The sequence below is a fragment of the Cupressus sempervirens genome, chromosome 6, assembly GCF_028749045.1.
Source record: "Cupressus sempervirens isolate cs-2001-9-10 chromosome 6, ASM2874904v1, whole genome shotgun sequence".
NCBI classification, from domain to species: domain Eukaryota; kingdom Viridiplantae; phylum Streptophyta; class Pinopsida; order Cupressales; family Cupressaceae; genus Cupressus; species Cupressus sempervirens.
The window spans coordinates 592,137,599-592,160,486 of NC_143123.1; the positions used below are offsets into that span (position 1 = coordinate 592,137,599).

The 22,888-nt window shown below is 35.7% G+C and overlaps 1 protein-coding gene across 1 annotated transcript in view; it reads right to left on the bottom strand.

Annotated features, from left to right (window-relative positions):
• Positions 1-899: 899 nt before the first annotated feature.
• HSA32 (Aldolase-type TIM barrel family protein) overlaps positions 900-22,888 on the bottom strand; it is a 107,561-nt gene continuing 85,572 nt past the window's right edge. Inside the window, exons 3-5 of the mRNA XM_089789040.1 lie at positions 21,912-22,116; positions 2,203-2,426; positions 900-1,324 (exon numbers count right to left, since the gene is read on the bottom strand). Of these exons, the coding sequence (XP_089645166.1) occupies positions 1,202-1,324; positions 2,203-2,426; positions 21,912-22,116 (552 nt within the window). The 3' untranslated portion in view covers positions 900-1,201. The remainder of the gene's footprint in view (positions 1,325-2,202; positions 2,427-21,911; positions 22,117-22,888) is intronic.

The window sequence follows — 22,888 nt, forward strand, 5'->3', positions numbered from 1 at the left end:
TACAAAGTTGTCACAATGATAGTTTGAGTTATAGATTATATTAAAAATGCTTGGTTGACTAATTTAATACTAGTTATAAAATGAGTTAAAAAGAGAAATAATAATAATCTAGAGGTGATTTTTAAGAGATGCATAAATTACTTCTAAAGAAACTAAGAATAGAATGTTGTTAAGAATAGAATGTTGTGACATTGCTATTAAGATTCAATTGTGTAGTTTTTTTAGTCCGATCCTACCTATCAAATAACTTTTAATATTAATTAAGAATGAAGATCAAACATATAGGTTACTTTTTAGATCCACGTATTAACTTCATTTATTAATGCTAAACATTATAAAATAAAGCATGACATATATATTTAATATCTTAACGTCTAACTTTTTTGACAATATTGCACCAATAATTGTGACTTTAAAGTTGTTAGAACAATAATAACTAAGCAGAATTGAATGAAAAGTACCCTTAAGTTTTTAAAAAAAACCAATGATGTGATGCCACATCAGCTATTCAAGTATGAGAATCATTTATGCACCACTATTGGTCCCACTTTTTATTTTGGTTGTTTTGGACAACTTGGCAAATAGCATGCTCATTTTACATCATGATTGATGATGACCTTAGTTAGAGATGACTTGACAAGTAAGCTGCTATAAAAAATTGGAATTTTTTTAAAAAGTTCCACAAAGGATTTTGATAATCACAAAGTTAGGGTGCTCAACTACTGGATCCTCTGCCCTACTTCATACAACTTTGTGTGTGATTATATTGTCTTATACCATGGTCTCAAGGGTGAAACGATGGTCCTTCCCGCTAAACTGCTAAAACAAGACTTAATTTTATAAGTTAAATAATGATCATAAGCTAGAGGGCTAGCAAAATAATTCGCAGAGAAGCTAGCTTCAATCTAAAGAAACCCATTCAATTTCAAACACTTAGCCAAACATATAGCAAGTCCAACAAAGGAGAACATAAATTCATACAATAGATGCTTCGAAGCAAAAGATTTATGTGATCGTTCAATGCATGCGTCTTAGCACCGCTTATGCATGTTTCAGTAACTTAAAATGTTATGGGGAACTCTCAAACGGGATTCTCACATTTCCATTGTACAGTGAAGATAATATGCTACCATTATAAACACATTTAATAAACGATATATCCATGAACTGCTTTTACTGCAATTTGATATCCCCTGAATATCTAGAAAAATATAGCTGGCCCATGTTTGCGGCTCTGAGATAACGAGCTTGGAATTATTCCAATGGCTCCATCTCTGATGCATTCCAACTTTCCTACATGAGAATGATGCACAAAGAGGTTAACCTGTACAACAAAGCAACAGTGAGACGCCTTCATTTAAAATAAATGCAAGTAATTAACAGAAGAAAATATTATCAAATTCTGTTTACAGAAATAGAAACTGGGGCAGAAATTTGTTTTGAGAATAATATGGAGGAATCTGAAAGATATTAAGCATAAAAAATTATGAGAGGTCCTAAATTCTAAATTCACCGGGGCATCAGAGGGATTCTGAGTAAACAACAATTAATTATGAATTAAATCGAAGTATATTTTTGGCTTATTGCTTTGATGATGTAGAAAAGCCAATCAAAGTGTGCATAGGGTTCACAAAGTAGCTAAACTGCAGCATAATTAATAGAAGCTCCTGTGGATTTTAAAATGTTCAAGCATCTATCACGGGAATACAAAGTGATGAGTTGCATTTGAAGTAGAGAAATATATTTGTTTGTTAGATAGACTATCAAAATGTCTGTTCAGTATTTGCTCATGTTGCTGTAGAAGATGACAAAATCACAGGGGTAAGGTCCAAGTATCACTCTTTCCTTTTTTGTTTTGGCACTTCTAGTGATATTATTGCTACTGTTTTAGTTGCTGACTGACTGTACATTTTCAGTATGAATTGTGATCCATCATCAGGATAAAAGAGAGTTGAGAGATTCAAAGAATTACAGACGAACCCAGAACCAACATTTGAAACCAGAAAAAATAGCAATTATATTATGGATCGTGGAAATCTGATACCATTAACTACAAGTACTAATTTAAAAAAGAAAGCCAACAAGTCCCAAGCCCAACACTAAGAGATGCTCTAGCAATGCAAATGTTGTGGTGCAAGTGTGGATAACATGTTACACAAACCAGAAATAATATACAATACATTTAGTTAATGAGAAACTCACCCTCGATCCATATCTTCCCACAAACCACTCAAGCAGTTCTGGACTGCCTGCTTCAAACATAGTTTTCTCAAGGCCCAGGCGCCCAATTATTTTTGCTATAGCATCAGCGCGCAAGGACTCTGAATGTCTGCTTACACCGTCTGCATCAATCATAATTAAATCTGCTCCAACATCCAAGCACCTCTCTGCCTTCCTGATTAATTGATCCACATCTTCAATCATTTCTACAATCAAGAAAAATGTACTCGTCAGCTAAGATTCCTGAAAATGGATCCTGCTCAGAACTATTACATGATCATTTCACCACAGCCTCAGCACATACCTTCCAGAAACATGGGGAACTTAACCTGGTCGTTCTCTTTTGATTGCTATCACTTACCATCACAGTAGAAGCCATTCTACATATTTGCTTTAAATCAATTTTCATAGATTTTAGAGCAAGACAATTCCATTTTACATGACAGATTACCTCCTCCATGAAAAGACCTTCCTAATCGGGATGAAAAGACACAAAATGTTGGGAAAATAGTTTTGCAAATTGCTGAACTACTCGATTGTTGGCCAACAGCTTACCACTATACAATTTATTAACATCAAAAATTAAAACCTCGTGATCTCATCCCTCGCCTGATGGAGAGTTTCTTAGAAAAAGGATATGATGTAAATGAATAATAGCCATTTAAACCTTTCAATTTTTTTTTCCATTACAGTCCCATTTCAAGTTTCTTGTTTCTGGTGACAAGGTCCTGGGTAGATATGTTAGGGATAAGGTTTGATTGAATAATGATTTACCATATTAATGGATATTCTCAGAAGGTTTTGTATATATAACTTTAGGTTCAAAATATTGGATCCAAATCATTTCTTTCCACTATGTGGTCTAAATTCATTCCTCCTCAAACTGTGAAAATATTGGCAAAGATTTGTATACCATTAAAAATTGGAAGCCCTTCAATTTAGTGATTGTTTAGCTCCTCTTTAGTGTGTTTGCATTGTACACTTGCACTCAGCACACACTTCAATTTTCCTCTCTTTCCTAGGCAGAATCAGGGTAGGATCTAACACATTCTCCTTGATTTCCCTTTCTTTCTTATGCACAAATTGAGGTAGGACCTAACTCCTATGTTTCCTCCCCTTTTCTCACTTTGACCTTATTTTTGCACTTAAATCACTGTTTCCTGCTTATCTGTCTAGCAAATCCCGACCAAACTGCACATTTGAGATCCCAAGGAATTTCCTGGGATTGGTGCCTCTTGGGGTTGGAGACATTAATTTCACAAAGTCTTGGGTTCACTTCAAATTTGGCAGATTCCTGTTCAGTTTGGTCGGCTCTTACGGGACTTCATCTCTGAATCACTATAAATCACCCTCATTTGCTTCATTTGGCAAGCTAACGACATGAATGACATTCCGTACAGGCGATAGCACACTTTGGTAGCCAAAGGCTGTGTGATTCATCCATTAAAGCAAAATGAGCTCAACATTCAATTAAGCAAGCACTACAAACAACATTCAATCAAGCATTCAAGACACCATGAAGTTGCGACCAGATTATGAAGATGGCTGGAGTACATTAGCCCTTGGAGGCTTGGTATGATTTCTATGTTATTTTCAGATCTATGATTTGTTTCTACATATTCACATATTGGCATGCACTCAAGCACACATTGCTTGCATTTACATGCTAGGGTTTTACTCTCTAGGGTCAGATCTCAGCATTTTAAATTGCATTCTATATAGCTCCTTGAATTCTAGATCAACATTTTAGATTCAAGAGCACATTACACACTACATTTCTCTTAACAGTTACTTGTGGAGGTGGAAATCACCAAAATGGGGGGCCGACTAAGGCAACCCTCTATATAGCTACCCACACACATACTTTTCAGATCTGCAGGGATTCAAAAAACAGTTTTGAGCACAGATCGGAGTACCCCTTTCAGAGCACTTTTTAGATCAGTAATTCATTCTAAGTTCCATCATACTAGGTTAAGGTTGAGATTATCCTTGACCCTGATATTTTCGGTACCAGTTCCGTTGCAGGTCGAGGAGTCCAGATTACAAAATTACAGATTCTTTTGTCAGTTTCAGGCACAGGTAGGAGGTCAAGTTCGTCCTCTACCCGGGGTTGAGGTCGAGGTTGACCTTGATCCTCCAGGTCAACCTTCACAGACAGGAAAATATAAGTCTGTCCAGTTCAGATTTTCCAATTTCCAAGAGCTCAGGGAAAAATCAGGTTATTTCAGGCTTCAGATCAGAAGTGAATCCTAAACTATGGATCTTTACTCCACTTATCTTCAAGGTGCATTCAACTCTACATATTATTAGCACATCCTTTTCTAGATCTGATTCATATATATATATATATATATATTACACATTACGTCCATCTCATATTTGGTAATCAACAAAAGGGGGTCATTCAAACTTGTAAAGTTGAGGTCTCATGTTTTTGCCCTTTCCTTCTTACTGATACTTGCCAGATCCACTTTACAAGCATGAGAGATTTTGCCTTGTTTGATTACCCAAATGTAATGGGTGTAGCCCATTCCATCCATTATAGTATGTATGCAGATGTATGTGTGCATATGTCTGTGTGTGTGTGTGTGTGTGTGTGTGTGTGTAAGAGAGTGTGTAGAGAGAGAAAGAGGGAGAGGGTTCTAGAAGTTAAAGTCATCCTTGTCAAGCTCCCTCTTTGAGATTGATTAGTCTTACCAGTCTCCAATAATTTGTTTTTTGACATTTGTTATGTTCCTCGGTCTTTTTTAATATTTTATATTTGGTATTGTTATTTTGGTGGGATCATTTCTAATATTGGATTAGTTTCTTATCTTGAGTGTATCATATCCTCTTTAATCTCTTGTCGCGTATTTATTACAGGTCTGTAACTTTGTTATGAGTCTTGACAACATCTAGATGCAGTGGCATTTTAAGTCTCGAGAGACTGGTCATTGGTGATGCTGGTAGCAATAAATCATTCAGGGATGTCCTGGCAGGTGACAACCCACTGCTTGCCGAAGGAGCTGAATTCTTGGTGTGAGATGGAAGGCCTATTCAAGCACAGGGCAAAAAATGATGGAACGCATATGGGCTTTATGTTACCAAATTCTTCCCTGGCAACCCCAAAGTCTGTTCCAGTTCATGCAAAAGTCTGGTCCTTATCATATTCTTGCAAAAGTCTATCGCAAACCTTCAACGCCTGCCCAAATTCTGTCAGATGAACCCAATATAAATTTCGCCATTTTTATGGCAAATTTGCAAATATGCCACAGGACCCAGGCTGAATTTGGCCAAAAAATGGATCCTTTTGACTTTTTAAAAGTTTTGTTTTGGTCTTTGAGTCAATCCAACCCTCCAACACTAAAATAGACCACTAAAAAGGTCAAAAAGGAAAATCATATGTAATTTGGACGAAAACATTAATATATATGGTAAGACAATGGAATGCATAAGAGATTTTGGGATGTTGGTGAATCTCTCTTTCAAACATTTGCATGGAACACTTAATATAATCCTGATTAAGTGGTTCTTAAATCTTCTCCTAAATGGATCAAACTTAATAATGTCCCACACCCTCCTGTTTTTTGTTACCCAAACTGCATAAGCCCTTGGTTGAAACTATGTAAGGTAGGAAGACATTGGAATTCCTCTTCCTCATATGAATGTTAGAATTTTATTTCCCTTAAAGCATGACGATTATCTTCCAAGTTTTAACACTGTTAGTTTGCATAGGTCTCTACAGAAAATGAAGGTCATCTGAGGTCACCTTGCCCTCCGTTAAAACAAAATGGGACCAAAACTCAAATGCGAATCATGCTGACTACTCTAGTGACATTCATATGGTGTGTGAATCTTGGTGATATTTATAATGGTGGTAATATTTATAAGGTTTTGCCCCCTTGGATTGTTAAAAGAAAAAATGAAGAAAATATTTTCATTCTTGCAATTCATCTTGTTTCTTATTTGCACGTTGCGTTGTGTACTGTCTCTAGTTTCTAATATGAATGGAAATAATACAGGGTTGTTAGAGTGTGTGGACAGGCTCAGAGCCTTTAGTTAGCTTTTGCAAGCAAAGCCTTCAGTTCAAATTTTTACTAAAAGAGATTAGAGGTAATTCTCAATCAGATGCTAAAAATAATAAACAATGTTATAAAAGAAAAAAAGCTTGCTTGAATGATGGTTGTTTTGAGTTAGTTTTGGATGGGTGATTTTGGGTGTCATATTTCTATTAAAGGATTACAAACAGATCAGAGCCTTTAGTTAAGCTCTTTCAAGCAAAGCCTTTAGTTCAAATTTCTACTAAAAGGGGTGCTAATTCTGAGTTGGATTCGAAAAGTATTGTTCTAACAAACAAAAAGACTCCTTCAAGGATGGTGGTTCTGAGTTAGTTTTGGGTGGTTATAATGGGTGTGATCACTGATGTTTCCATTAAGGACTACAAGTCTGAACCTTCGACAACTGGGTTTTAAAATAATGGCATACCCTCTAATTTTGAAAGGAATGTAGAAGCCTTAGAGGCCATAAAAGAAAATGTTTGGATAAGATTTTTGTAAATCAAAGTTTAACATTGATTGCTCTGTTGCTACAACAGTTAAAAGTCTATGGGCTATTATTTGGAAGGTGCTCATAAATTGATTTGGCCCAACTCTATATAGTTTCTCCATCTAAACATGTTAAAGAGAGGAAAGTGTGTCCATTCTTCTCAATCCTTCTTTGCATTAGAATATTTTGGGGCATTTGTCTTCTCTATGTTGTAGGGCTGTGTGGTTGGAATTGAATTTAGATGATATTTTCTGGGTAATTTATGCCCCAAGTGATAATAAAGATGGAGCTGAATTGTGCAATTGTCTGGGCATTAATTTTAAAGATATTCCTTGATTGTTGGGCATGACTTTAATATGACATAATAGCATTGACCAAATTTTTCTTGAGACAATTTTGAAAGGAAAGAAGCCTTGTGGATCCTCATAATGGGTTGTAAGAAGGATAGGTAGTAAACAAATTCATTTAACTTGGACTAATTTTAAGAAGGCAATAAGTCCATATTTTCTAGCTAAGACACATTTATGGTGAATACATCCTCTTTTTATACCCCTCCAGTTCAGAATAACAATGTGGTTTAGGTTCTCCTTACAACCCTGTCCAATCATCATCCTATTGGGTTTGAGATTCTCCCCATCTCGTCCTTCTCTGTATCCTTGTTCCTTTAGGAATTTGTATAAGCTTATTAAAGACTGTAAACTAGTATATATTTGGGTTATGAAATTTGTCAAGTTTTCTATGGGCTTGTATATTAGTAGGTATTCTCCTACTTCTTTATTGAGGATCTCTGGTACATGTAAGTCCAAGAAATTAATTTGTTGAAAGTAACCTTCAGAACAAGCCTTTTGAGGTCTTCTCACAAAATAAGGCTATTGAGATTAAGCATACTATAAGATGTAATCAATTTTATAAACATAGAGGGGCAAAGCTTAGATCTAGATTTTTGTGGCTACATATTTTGGGAACAAGAGTTCAAAAAATTTCTTCAAATTTTTTCAAAGTCAAATATGCAAGAGAGAACATTTCTGGCTCTGACGTGAATGGCATTTTGTTGAAGGATATTTTTGACATTAGGTGTCTTTCTAAGTTTCGCTAACTTTTAAGTGACCTTTTACTAGAGCTGATGATAATGATGATGTTTAAAATGCTAGGAATATTGTGCTTAAGGTTGTTCCTTGCAAACCTAATCAGAATAGTTCAATTTCTTTAGGCAAACACCTTTCTCTTGATGAGTTTTCTGATGTTATCTATCATATGGAGGAGGGTAGGGCCCCATGGACGGATGGTTTTTTGGTAGGATTTACAAATTCAATAGCAATTGGTTGAGCAACATTTTATTGTGACTAATTCTTTGGATAGTCATACTAATAAGGCATTATTAAGCTTATTCTCAAAGAAGGTAATAATTCTCAGATTAATAAATTGAGGCCTCTATCAGTTTATTGAAGTTTCCTACTATAATTTTGTTAACCTTTTAGCTTTAAGGATGGAGAAAGAATTCCCTAATGTTATTTATTATTTCCACAGTAGTTTTGTTAGGGAAAGTAGATTATTGATAACTTGATCATGAGAAATGATGCATTGGGTTGAGCCTTCTAAGAAGAGTTTTGTTATGGTTCTTTTGGATTTCAAGTAGAAATATGATAGAATTGAATGGCATGTTATTCTCCTTATGCTTAAGGCTCTTGGGTTTGCTATATTCTTTTGCAAAATGGTTGTGTTTTGTTTCAAGATGATTCTGCTCACCTTGTCTGCCTTCTTCCCTCTTCACAAGTCTTGCCACATATCCTGATGTTATTGCTGCTGAAGCACTGCATTATCTTTCAAGGGATTTTTCTTTAGGCACTTGTATTAAGTGACTAAACCTCTCTCTCCTCTAGTTATTCTGTTGCTAAGCTTTAGTTTTGCTAATGATGCCTCTAGTTCTTTTTTATTTATTTCAATAAGGGTAACTTTAAGGTGCTGAAAAATAAATTGTATTCAATCGTGTTGCGTCTGAATCTTGAAGTTGTAAACAAATCTAGATTTTAATGTGGAATACTATGTAGCCTTCTTGCCTATTGGACAGGGGCTAGATTTTCTATGAGCTTAAGGTTATTGAAAGCATTTGGGTTTCCTTCTTCCTCTCAACCTTTCTTTGAAACGTATGTGTGAGCCGATTTTGGATGAAGTATGTGGTAAGATTGTGAAGTGGCCAGGCATTTTGTTTTCTTTGGATGGTAGGTTCCAAGTTTTCTAGAAAATATTTTCTTCTTAAACTCTATTTTTCTTCATTCTGGTCTGTTGTTTCTTCTCATTTCAATCATATGAATAAGCTTATTACAATTTTTCTTTGAATAAATGGTAACAGGAAGTACAAAGAGACATTCTATCTCTTCGGCACAATGTAATGCTACTGGAGAAGTTGGTACTATGGGCCTTAAAGATATCTTAATGCAAGAGGTTTCTCTTGCAAATAAATGGGTTCTAAAATGTTAAAACTGTGTCAATTTTTAAGGCATACTCTGGCTAACTATAATACCTAAGTGAATTGTATATTTGGGATTATATTTTGGTGATTTCAAAGTTAAACCCTTTGGGTCTACTATTTTCCGTTCTATTTGGAAGGCATGCAATTTATTTTGAAGAGCTAACTAGGGGCCACGAGGTATTCTCTGCCTCTAATGACAGGATTTGGCAATTCCGTTCTATTTGGTAGACTGAATCTGTTAGAATTTCATAGTTGGCACCTGCTGGGGCTTGTTCAGTTGATATTGCAAAGGTCAAAATCTTTTCATGACATCTTTGTGAATTGTACATTGATGGATTGGAATCCCATGCAGACCAGATTTTCTATCTCTACTAGCTAGAAAGTGAATTCTTACATGGTTAAATTTTTGGGCTGGATGGTTGCTCCTTTGTTTTGTATTAGTGTGTGACATAATTTGTTAAATAATATAAGCCAGGCCGCCAGTAAGAAATTTATAATGGTACTTCCAAATTTTAAAGACAAAAGATTTCCACAATCCATTGTTGAGATAATAGGTGTTGCACACATTGCAAAATATTGTTATATTGTAATATTTTATTTTATTATGTAATGTTGCATTTAGATGGATTATGTAATGTTGCATTTAGATGGACGTGCAACATGTAAAGATTCTCATGGGATATACTTGATGAGTTGTATTGTAGCATTTGATAATATTTCATGTAATTATTTAATATTGGGAAAAAAGAATTAAAATTTCAATATTAAATGTGGTGTCAATGGGTTAGGTAGCACATGGTTTATGTAATACCACTTGGTGGTTTTGTGAAACTTGCTACTATATAAGCAGCCACAAGGGTAGTTGTATATGAGAAGTAGAAGGCAAAAAAAAAAGAGTCGAGCGGGACAAGGCTTGATAGGTTAGCCAAGGGAGCATTTGTGAAAGTTGGAAGCATAGCATGGGATGTGTGGATTCATGCTTGTTCATATGAATTATTTGGTAATGGCTATGGCTTTGAAGGCTTCCATGGTTGTATTGCAATGGTGTTTTTTATTGAATACATGGTGATGGATTCTTTTGGAGGCTGGGCTTTTCCCTCAATGAGGGTTTCCCAGAATATATCTTGTGTCACATTTTTTGGGTATGTTGCCTATTCTCTTGCATGTGGCTTTCAATTGCATATTTATTTCAGATCTATTATGGGTTATGTGGAAACAGTTATTTCTTTGTTGCAAATTTTCTTACAAGTGGTATCAGAGCTATAGTTATATTATTGTAACCCTAGATTGAAACCATGGGAATGCATGAGAGGATAAAAGAGAGGGCAAGATATATGGGTTTCGTAGATTATTTATTGCAGATATGAGGGTTTTGGGTTTGCTTTATAATGGGATTTTAGTAGATTTTGGGCATGTGAAATTGTTGGACAAAAGGGTTCTTTTGGATGTTTCATTTAAATGAGGGTTTTAGGAGGGAGCTTGCAGAAATGACTTCTTGGATAAAAACAGACTTTACCATTGGATCTGGATCGATGTTTCCAAAAATTTTGATATATAATGTCTTAGTTTGGCTATGTTTAGAGAAAATGAAAGAGTTTTTTAGTTTCAGCCTGTGATGGCCATCAAATTTAATCTCGTTGAAATTTTCGTCACAACAAAATAAATAAAAAATTAGCAGTGAAAATGGTAAAAACACTGTCGTAGTAAAATGGCCATAACTTTCCCTTAGGATATCAGGTTTCAGACTTCTTACAGGTGTTGGAAAGCTAATTTATAGCACCACAACTTGGTGTAGGTTTGGTTATGTGATTTTGACATTTTGTCAGGTTTTAAGAGCCCAAAAGTTAAGCATAAATTAGGGCATAACTTGGGCATACAGAGTCAGATTTTGGAATTCGAGTAGTCAACGGATAGCTCTTGGAGAGCTCTACATATTGGTTCAGATTTGGTGTAGGTTTGGCATGATTTATTTAGTGATATGTTAATTTTAACAATTTATGGTATATATTGACTATGGTAACATTGTGAATTTATGATATTGTATGTTTGAAGATTTAAGATTTGATGTCATTGTATACTCAATTTATATTTCAAATTGGTCTTGTGATGATATGTTATCAGTATTTGGTTTGGATATGTATGATGACTTGTTGGGTCTACAAGTTGTGCAGTGTTGTAAGCAGTCTATACTTATAGGTTGCATTTATGGCTTGGATATGAGTTGTCTTTGTTGATTATATTTCATTATTGATACATATTCAGATTGGTGGCTTCTATTTGAGTTGTCTATACCCTAAGTCACATGATTTGGTGACTTTTTTTCATGTAGAAGGGATGAGATGTTACCAGGTACAGTCATGGTGGAGGATTGTGGTTGACTATTTTATGCTGACAGGTTGAACATATTGAAAGTTAGTTGCTCGGTTCAAGGATGTGGTCATGGTGCCATAGATTTTGGCATGACATGATTGGATATACAAGTACATCATTGATGTTCATCGGCTTGGATATCTAATTTGGTTATGGTGATATATCTTCTTGGTTAAGGATCATAGTTATTTGATTTCTTTTGAGGAGCTCATGATGTGCACTTTGAGTTCTTTGATGGTTTGATGCCTTGGTTGATTCTCATGGTTAAAGAGTGGTTTTTCATCATGATGTCATGGATAGCTTGAATACACAGTTTAGTGGGAGCTTATGACAGCGATGGGGTGAGAGTGCAAAATTAGTTCCTGGTTTGGTTTGTATCTTCTTAAGTTTGGAGATCTTGGTTTCACTTGGTATTGACACTTTGGTTGTGTGAGTGTAGACCTAGATGATCTTCGTGTAGGAGATGGATTTTATGATGTCATGGATTACTTGATACCACGGTTGAGTGGGAGTTTTTTTGGCATTGATATGTTCATTGAATATTTGCAGATGTTGGAGATTTGGCTTAATCCTATTGCTGCAAAAGCGTCTTTGACATTTGTGTGGTGCACTTGTTATCTTCATGGTGTGTGAAGATGGTTAGATCTTGAGGACTCGTGGGGGTTCTTGATTATCTTCATAGTGTGTGGAGATGGATCTTCATGGTATGTGGAGATGGTTTTCTTCATGGTGTGTAGAGATGGTTACATTTTGAGGACTAATGGGGTTCTTGATAAAGGTGGGGTTTATGCTTTCATTTGGCATGTTATCCTTGGAGTTAGGATGGTTTCATTATTATGTCATGGTATACTTTTGATACGCATTTAGAGTTTTGACATGTTATGGTATAATCATATGGAGCATATTGCCTCTTTGGTTGAGATGGTTTAGCTCATATTGTCATGTTTATGTTGAGGCCATGGTTAGAACTTTGACATTGATCTTGGTTTAGTTTTTTGGTATTGAGTCCATTGATCATAAGCTGGATACTTCATGATATTGTTATGTTGCATTTTGAGTTAGCATGGATTGATTGTTTACAAGTGCTCATGGATACTTAGAGACGGTGGTGATGCTGATTTCTTCTGGATTAGAGAAGTATTTATTGGGACGGTTGATGGTTTCAGCAGAAAGTCCGAAGGGCATTCACCTAATATGGACTTGAGAGGAGATTGTTCTTAGATTAGTCTTGGTTGGAGACTTGGATATCTTGATGAGCATTTTCATTCCCCACTCTTGGTCTACTCAGCGGTTTTTCTACTTGAGAGGTATAGCCCATTGTTTCTCTCAGGTGCATCATGTTTATGCTTGTCTTTCATAGATATATATCTTGAGCTACGGTGCATGAGTTAGTTCTAGAGAGTTGAGAGATGGTTTAGCATTGGTTATCTCCATGTGCATGTTATGCTGGTTGAGTTTGGGAGATGGTTTTATATTGGCATATTCCTTGGATTAGGAATGGTTTATGAGTTTGATCTTCTTGTGAGAGGCTTACATACATGATTAGTTATATGGTATGGTTTGGGTGTTGTTGAGGCTTCTTGGTTGAGGTTTTATGGAGGAGATCATGCTTACACAGTTTACATCTAGAGGTGTGTGTAGAAGGACATGATACAAGTTATGATTTGCATGGTTTCTCTTTGGTCTTGGTTATCTTCCTGGATGTTCGATTTCACTTACATTAGATTTGAGATTGGTTAGAGATTGTGATTACTGGTTTGTATTCATATATGTCATGTGACATGACATGGTTATTTATTTATCTCTTTCCTTTGTTGGTTGTGGAGAACTTGGGAGAGTGTTGTTAGAGACTTGTTATGGGAGTTGTTCTTGCAGGTTATTGGTTTATGTATTGTGGATATCCTTGAGACTACATGGATTCACTTCTTTGAGATGTTGTGAGTGAATTGGTTATAAATTTAACATTATCTTTTGTAGTAGGAGCTTCTTGATATATATGTGGCACATATTGCTCTTGAGGCTTGTGATTGCAGATTATAGATTGGATATGTTGATGATGTGAGATTCACTTGGTATACCTTTGGAGGTATGGATAGTTGGATGGGTTTGGCACTTGTTGTGGGTGCTATTTCAACTATGGATATTTTGACAACTACGGAAACATGTGATTACTTTTGGATCAAGTTTTTGTGCTTGGCATTTCAGTTGATACAAGATTTTATGATCTTCTAATACAACAAGTTGGGTGGCTTTCTCTTTGGATGGTTTCTATTTATGTTTGGTGGCAGTGGCATAATAGGTGAAATCGTTCATGTTTGAGATGCTGGATACTTTGATTTTGTTGTGGGTACCAAGATGGAGCACATTGTGTACTTTGATCCATGATGGTGGATGCGCTAGGAGGGATTATTTCCTTGTTCATTTATGTGGCTACAGATTGACCCTATGCAATGTATACAACAAGTGGGAGATTGTTGAGATAATGGGTGTTGCACACATTGCATAATATTGTTATATTGTATTATTTTATTTTATTATGTAATGTTGTATCTAGATGGATGTGCAACATGTAAAGATTCTCATAGGATATACTTGATGAGTTATATTGTAACATTGTGATAATATTTCATGTAATTATTTAATATTGGGGAAAAGAATTAAAATTTCAATATTAAATGTGGGGTCAATAAGTTAGGTAGCACATGGTTTATGTAATACCACTTGGTTGTTTTGTGGGACTTGCTACGATATAGGCAGCCACAAGGGTAGTTGTTGTAAGTGAAAAGTAGAAGGCAAAAAAGAAAGAGTCGAGCGAGACAAGACTTAACAAGTTAGCCAAGGGAGCAGTTGTGAAGGTTGGAATCATGGCATGGGATGTGTAGATTCATGCTTGTTCACATGGATTGCTTAGTAGTGGCTATGGCTTTAAAGGCTTCCATGGTTGTATTGAAATAGTGTTTTTTGCTGAATAATACATGGTGATGGATGCCTTTGGAGGCTAGGTTTTTCCCTCAATGAGGGTTTCTTAAGGTATATCTTATGTCACATTTTTGTGGGTCTGTTGTCTATTCTCTTGCATGTGGATTTCCATTGCACATTTATTTCAGATCTATTATGAGTTATGTGGAAACAGTTATATTTTTGTTACAAATTTCCTTACATCCACGAATTGTTCAGTTGTGTTTCTGGGCTAAGATTGTGTGCAAATTTTTAACCGTCAACGTTTCGGATCATAATCCATGATTCATCATCAGGATGAGAGAGTGTAAGAATGTAAAATAGAATAGATTGCAAACCACAAACCTATAAAAAGAAGAGAGAAGGTGTGCAAAAGGGGGGGGACATGCAAACCAAGGGGAAGTCAAAAAGAGAAAAGGAAGGCCAAGCACAAGAATAAAAAAAAGAAGCAATCTAAGAAGAGAGGAAAAGACAAGGAAAAGAAAAAGAAATAAAATAATAAACTGAAATAAGCAATCAAATAAAGGACCACTTAGGCAAGAGCATACAACACAACAGTAAATTGTGAACGTCTTATCTAGGAGGTCTTAGGTTCGACTCTTCTCGAACTTAATAAATAACACTAATAATTAATCACAACACAATAAAAATTCATCTTCATCTTGGCTTCGGCCTATTACCTATCAAAAAAAATTAAAAATAAAGGACCACTAATCAACCAAGGAAAGAAAGAAAGAATTACAATGAAAAAGAAAAAGGCACAAAAATTATAATAATTTTTTTTAAATGAGGGTAAAAATGAAAATAAAGCTAAAAGAAAAAAAATAAAATCAACAAAGAAATAGGGAAGCGAGCAAATAAAGAGAACACCAAAAGCAATAAGAGGAAAATAAAAAGGCAAAAAAAATCACAAAGACCCCCTAATAAGAGGACTCAAAACTAAAGAATAACAAAACATGCCCCCAAAAACTAAAAACAACAAAGTAAAAAGGCATAATTATATATAAAGAGGGGGAGGTAAAATCGAGGGGAATTAGCAACAATAAAATTAAAAACAAGAAAATAAGCAAAGAATCATGTACTAGAAAGAAGAACACAAAACCAAAAATAAATAAACCTAAATAAATTTGTGTGTGCATGTGAGCAATGATAAATAAAGCAATCAAAGCCAAAAAATGAACTAGAAACTAACTAAAAATTACCATAAATAAAATAAACTCCAAACCACAAAGGAAGGAAACCAGGTAAAAAAATAATAAATAATAATAAAATAGTAATACTAAACAAAGGCAAGAAAATAAATAAACAATACCTAGGTAGATAAAAAGAACTAATAATATATATGTACCAATAAAAAAATAACTTATATATATATATATATAATGATAATGTAACAAAGGCACAAACTAAAAATTAAAACTATAGGCAATCGTCAAAAGGAACATACAGAATCCTGAAAAACATAAACTAAATATAAACCCACAAGGCCAAGGAGGGGGGAACAAAGGGTAAGCACAAGGAAGCCTGAGACACAACCATCCTCCAACCATTAGGAAGAAGGGCAAAGAGAAGGGGCAAGGCGACAAGAGAAGACGACCTAGGGTAGAGAGGGAGGAACAATCAAAGAAACAAGGTAAGAGGGAAGGGAACCAAGGGGGAGGAAGGAAAGCAACCACAATAAGAGGTGGGGCAGAAGACAAGGGCGCAAGGAGGTAGCAAAAGGACAAGGAGAGACAAACAAGAGCGTGGAGGAAGGGTCAGAGGGAAGGATGATGGCGATCCTTGAGAGACGATATAAGTGGATGCCAAGAAAGGCTAAGAGCCCACCCCTCATCGTAGTTGAGATTGGAGCAGTGATGTAAGATTGCAACCACCTCTTTCACCATTCTCTTGAAGAAATTATCCTCTTTGACTATGATTTGGGTGATTTCCAAACAAATATGATATTTGGTAGAAGATGAATGTCAAATCGAGGTGGATTTGAGTGCTCACTCATGTTTGATGTCAACGTTGTGCTCCTTAATTCCTGTAACAAAAGATCTACCAGTTTCACCAATGTAGGGAAAACCACAAGAACAAGGAATCCGGTAGATACCAAATTCAGAAAAAGCATCTCTTGAGTCCTTGAGAGGGGGAAAATGGGTTCTAATGGTGGATCCAAGTTTTAAGGCACATCAAACAACTTTTTTTAGTAGGATTTTTGAGAATTTATGGGAAATGCCTTTGATGAAAGGAAGGAAGACAATCGGATGAGTCAACAACTGAGAACGGTTGGATCTATGGGTAGAAAGGAAAGCCCTGACTTGATGAAAGGCTCTAAAGATTTTCTTATTGGAATACCCATTGAGCCTGAAGACATGGAGAAGATGGGCCAACTCTTGGTTGACATTGTCATCATCCAAATGTGAAGGGCTCTCAAAGCTAGGGTTTTTCGAATCCCAACATTTTGGCCTAGGTGATAATGAGAAGAAGCATGAAGATATAAGTTAGCATGGGTGGCCTAGCAAAAAACCGTATGACTAAGAGAGTCATCAAGTTTCTTGAGGAGCAACATATCAAGGAATGACAAACAATCATCAGATCCAAGTTCCTTGGTGAAGGTGACAAAAGGGGACAAGCTATTAAGGTAAGCATGGAACTCCTTCAACTTGTCAAGGCCATGAGGCCAACACACATTGGTGTCATCAACACAGCACTTCCACCATTTTAGCTTGAGGGGGAAGGAGTGCAACTATGACTTCAAAGTGCTCCATGTAAAGATTGGCAGTGATAGAGGAGAGGGGAGAGCCCATTGCCATACCGTCTACCTGCTTGTAGATAACACCTTGGAAAGAGGCAATCTAGTCATTGACTTTGCATCTAACAATCTCAATGGCATCAAGAATCAACACTTTAATGAAAAGAGAAACAACATCAAAGCTGACCAAAATTCCCCACTTTCCAATTTGGCATCTTTAATGAAATCAACAAAGTTGGTAGAATCTTTGATGAAAGATCACAGTTGCCCACTAGAAGCGAAATTATCTTGGCGAGGAAAGAAGCTAATGAGTAAGTGGGAGAGCCAATGGTGTCAACTATGGGTCCGAGAGGAACACTGGCTTTGTGAATCTTAGGGACACCATAGATGCAAGGAGTAACCTCTTTAGAGGGCAAGAGACATCTCTCAGTGGCCCTATCAAATGAGGAGCCATATATTGCCGCTTTGACATGCTTGAGGATCTTTGAACATAGATTACAGGCAACAATTTTGTAACTAGTGTCTGAATGGAGATTACACATCCTAGATATATGTTGTTGCCTATCCATAATGACCATCGCATTGCCTTTATCAACTTTGGAAATAATTATGTAATTATGATTTAAAAGATTTTTAAAGGCAAGAAACTCATCCTTGGGAATGTTTTTCCTATGAGACTTTGCATGTTTGAGGACAACTACACAATCTTGTCTAACCTCCTCACTCACCTCCAAAGGAAGAGCAGGAACAACATTTTCAATTTTTGTAAGGAAGTCAATAACAAGAATGGTGCAAGGAGTAGGAGAAAAGTTGATGCCTTTCTTGAGGAAATTAAAAGCGAGAGGATCTAAGACAGCACTAGAGAGATTGACCACCAATCTCGATTCCCAATCTTTAAACAAAAGAATGTCAGAGGTAGGGCGAGGATAGGGCGCAACACACTAAGTGCGAGGAGGAGGACAACGAGTGGGCTAACAAGGAGAGATTGGGCAAGAGGGGATAAAGTCCAATGTGGCTACCACAGACGAAGGAGGGTCTAGAGCGAGAGGGGAAGGAGGCAAACACATCACAAGCACTACGAGTTCCAAAGAGGACGCGTAGCATGCGGTCAGTGACGAGGAGAAATACCCATGTCCAAACTACATGATCCATGGACGCAAAAGGGAGGTTGACTAGTCATGCAAGAACAGAATACAACGCTATTAATGCCATCTATAGAGGAAACCCAAAAGAGAAATGAGAAAGAGATGTACCTAAGTAATGTGGAAGAAAGTTGTTGACGACAAGAAACTCGACCTTTTGTTGCAGGACGACGTTGGAATCCATCTGTCACAAGCCCAATCTTTGTGTGGGAGAACTGTTAGTACCACAGATGAGAGCACCGAGAGGGGTCGGTGCCAGACCCCTAGAATCGTCAAACCAACAACATCGTGCCCCTGCAAGGAAGACAGTTAGCAAGATGGAATAGAAGATGGAGAGTCGTGGAAAGTAGAAGTTGCCAACTGAGGAAGCGTAGATCACAAGGCACGAGGGGAATGTAGAAGGATGGGAGATAGGACTACAAGAGCAGATCAAGGTTGTGCCACTGTGAGGTAAGCTCCATTGCAGAACTCTAACGAGGAAGGGTTTTTGGCCTCAGAATACGCAAAAGAACCAAACCAACAGGAAGAGTTACCATGAGATGACTAAGGAGCACCGGACATGGCGTGTCGTTTCCAGAGCAGGGAGAAGAATTTCCTCTTTTGTCTCTTAACAAAAGCAAACTAGAGACCAATTGCTCTCGCATAGGAGGTGGTGTCAAGACAAATCCACAAGTCTGGCCTAAGTGAGGAGGCAAGCTCAAGGTGTACCAGTAGGATTCTTCAGTTCAACGCATTGATTGACCTTCTGGTGGAGCCAATATGCCTTCGTTACATTACACACACACACACACACACACACATATATATATTAGTTCATTTTATTTTTATTTATCTAGGTTTTATTTATTTATTTTCTTGCCTTTGTTTATTTTACTTATAATTTTTATTATTTATTTTTATTTTTTACTTGTTCTCCTTCCTTTGTGGTTGTGAGTTTATTTTAGTTTTGGTTAATTTTTAGTTAGTTTCTAGTTCATTTTTCATCTTCGATTGCTTTATTTATCATTACTCATGTCAACACATACATATATTTATTTAGGTTTATTTATTTTTGGTTTTGTGTTCCTTCTAGTATGTGTTTCTTTGCTTATTTGCTTGTTTTTAATTATTGTTGCTAAATCCCCTCGATTTTACATCCCCCTCTTTATATATATATATATATATATATACACAAACACATAGTTATGTCTTTTTAGTTTGTTGTTTTTAGTTTTTTAGCACATGTTTTGTCATTCTTTAGTTTTGAGTCCTCTTTTTAGGGATCTTTTGATCGTTTTTGCCTCTTTTTATTTACCTCTTATTGCTTTTGGTGTTCTCTTCTTTTTCTCTCTTCCATCTTTCTTTGTTGATTTTATTTATTTTCTTTTAGCTGTATTTTCGTTTTTACCCTCATTTTATTTTTATTTTTATTTAACTATTTTCCTTTATTATTATCTTTGGGCCTTTTCATTTTCATCGTAGTTCTTTCTTTCTTTTATTGGTTGTTTAGTGGTCCTTTGTTTTATTGCTTATTTCAGTTTATTATTTTCTTTTTCTTTTTCTTTTTCTTTTCCTTGTCTTTTCTTCTCTTCTTAGATTACGCAATCTATTATATTTTACATTTTTACACTCTCTCATGGATTATGATTCAAAATGCTGATGGTCAAAAATTTGCACAAAACCTCAGCCCAGAAACACAACTGAAAAACTTCCAAATTTCTTTTTTCTCTTTTGGCCTTTTCTGATGGTTGGTTTAACAGATTAGATTTAATTTGGATTGCTTTGGATCTCAGTAATGTCTGGTCTAAGAGATTCAAGAGGATTTTATCTGATTTAATTAAGCTTAAAAAAAAAATTTCTGGTTTATGGTATTGTTGAATGAACTTGCTATTTGTGAGGTTATGTTAGATCCTGAGTCTCAAACTTGTCTGATCTGTGATAATGTTGAATCTTTATACATTTATTATTTGAATGTCAGTTTTCTAAATTGTTATAGCTATGTTTTTTTGACCTGTTTAGGATTTTTTGTCTGATGAACCTAAAATTAGTTGGTACGATATCTTATATAGAAGAATCTTATGTTTGTTTCCTCTAGAAAACTTTTTCATTATTTTTAAATACGTTGTGGTTTGCCATTCCTCCAAAAGTTATTCAGTTCATCTGGAATGTTAAAAGTGAGGATGTTTTTCAAAGGAGTTAATGCATGATTACTGACCTTTCTCCAAATCAGTTGTCAAGACTCAATAGTATCGCTATGCAAGTTAATAGAAAAATGATGACATCAACAAATTTATTTTTGAAGGCAAACCAATTTCAGATCCTAAATATTGTCCAATTAAGTAAGGTGCCAGCTGTGGTCTATTATCATGATGGCTGGAAAAGACAATGTGGGGATTAATGCCTCCTCTCTATAGCCTGGTGATTCTAATGCTCTTATGGTCGATTCCTTTGTTAGTGCTCTGAATGCTCGTGCTGGCTATCCTGCTTTTGATGACAGATATGATGTTTGTTATAGTATTGATGTTTCTCTGGTTGGCTCTGTTAATTCTGGTGGGAATGAGTCCTCTGCCATGTGCTTATGATTCCAATGTTTCTGTAGATGGTACTGGGCAGTTGATCCTTTACATGTACTGATCTTTTATCTCAGACTGCTCCCTGTTTCGATCATTTTGTAGTGCTGGTTAGATTGTGATGGCTCGTGACAGTTGAGTTTTAGGTAATTGATATTGCTGAATTAAATTTAATAGCAATCCTTTTTTGAGTTTTGGCTTGGGATTATGTTTATGTAATTGAATCATAATAAAATCATCACAAATTACATTTTTTTTTATATACCACTAAATACCATAAAAATGATATACAGCTAATAAATTATGTAATAATTTAACTGTTGTGCATATTAAAAATATATGATAAAACAAAACAGAAGACAAAAATATAAGGATGTTAAAATGGCTAAAGAAATGGTTGTTTGTAATGTGTTCCACACCACAGCAGTGAAAACCTGACATGGCAACTAAGCATGTGTCTCTGGAAAATATGATAATGGCTGCACAAAACCCAGACCCAGAATCCAAAACCTAATTGCCCGATAAAATCATGATGGCTTGTTCTCAAACTCCAAAAACTTGGCCAAATATGAAAATATATGAAGCTAAGCTCATAAAGTACTTTATCAAAACAAGTGAACATTTGAAATAATCATGCATTTTGACAATTGTCAGTCAGAACATTTACAACCTGGCATTCTCAGAGTATAGTGTACAACAAAAAATTAACTTTATAAAGCAACAAGAATCTGAAACTCAGATTAAAGAAGTCCATTAAATGGTAAATAAAAAGCTAAATTTGGTGTCATCCTTGCATCTCTAAAAATAGGCAATAGAAGACATGCATCCTTCCAAAGAACAAAATATATTTACTCCACAATTGTTGCAATCATTTTCACAAATCCTCAAAAAGGCACATTAAACTACACATGTAAACTATAGATATATAAAATTCACACTACCTTTCTGCTTAGTAGGATAAACAAAGGACCCAAATAGTCTGTCCTTTGATGGAATAGCAGCTGCCTCAAACTGTATCCCAAATTTAGGCTTTACTTTTAACCTCTCACTCTTTATCATCCTAATCAGCCGCAAGAGGTTCTCTTCAGGGATCATAAGTGAGTCAACATTCAAATCTATGACATCAAAACCCAAGTCTTTGCATTCCTGCAAAATATATTTTAGCAACAAAGTTACATAGGTAACTCTTGTTAAAAACTGTCAACCAAATAAATGAATATTTCAAGATGACATTAAATCATTAGCCCACTTGGGACAAGCCGAAACATTACGGCACTATCAAATTGACATTGTAGGTGAAATTATAGAATAAAATGAAAATTATTTCACTTATAAGCGCACACAATGAAATCTGAAACATGGAATCATTATTTCAAATAGGCAATAAATTATTACCAAAGGAGCCAGTTCAAAAAATTGTTCTGCTCTAAGCTTTTCTACAGTCCACTTAGTATGTGATGCAACTGATCCACAATGCTGACAATTTTATGACAGTACAATCCTTATAATGACTCTTTTAACCCACTCCATACACATTAGGCCAGCTTATTAGCAACTATAACTTCTTCTGCAAATTACTCATTAGAAGTGATAGTTGTTATCCATTAGGCCATTTCTCAAAATATTGTTCATACGCACCACAAGTTAGCCACTACATATACCATAAATAGAATCATCTCATGTCACCAAGAGTGAAAATCCACCCTTTAAAATTTTAAGTGTTAAGGCTTCAATGTCATTTTCCAATCTTGGGCAGGATTTTGAGATTTCCCTTACACTGGTACCTTTACCTCGCGTTCTTCATCCCCCAAACCACCACATTCTCATGCCCATTGGATATATTTCTTGTGTCAGAATATCTTTCCTTCAACCCCTGACTCCAATGACTCCATCTTCTTCTTTTTTTTCTTTTGCTTCT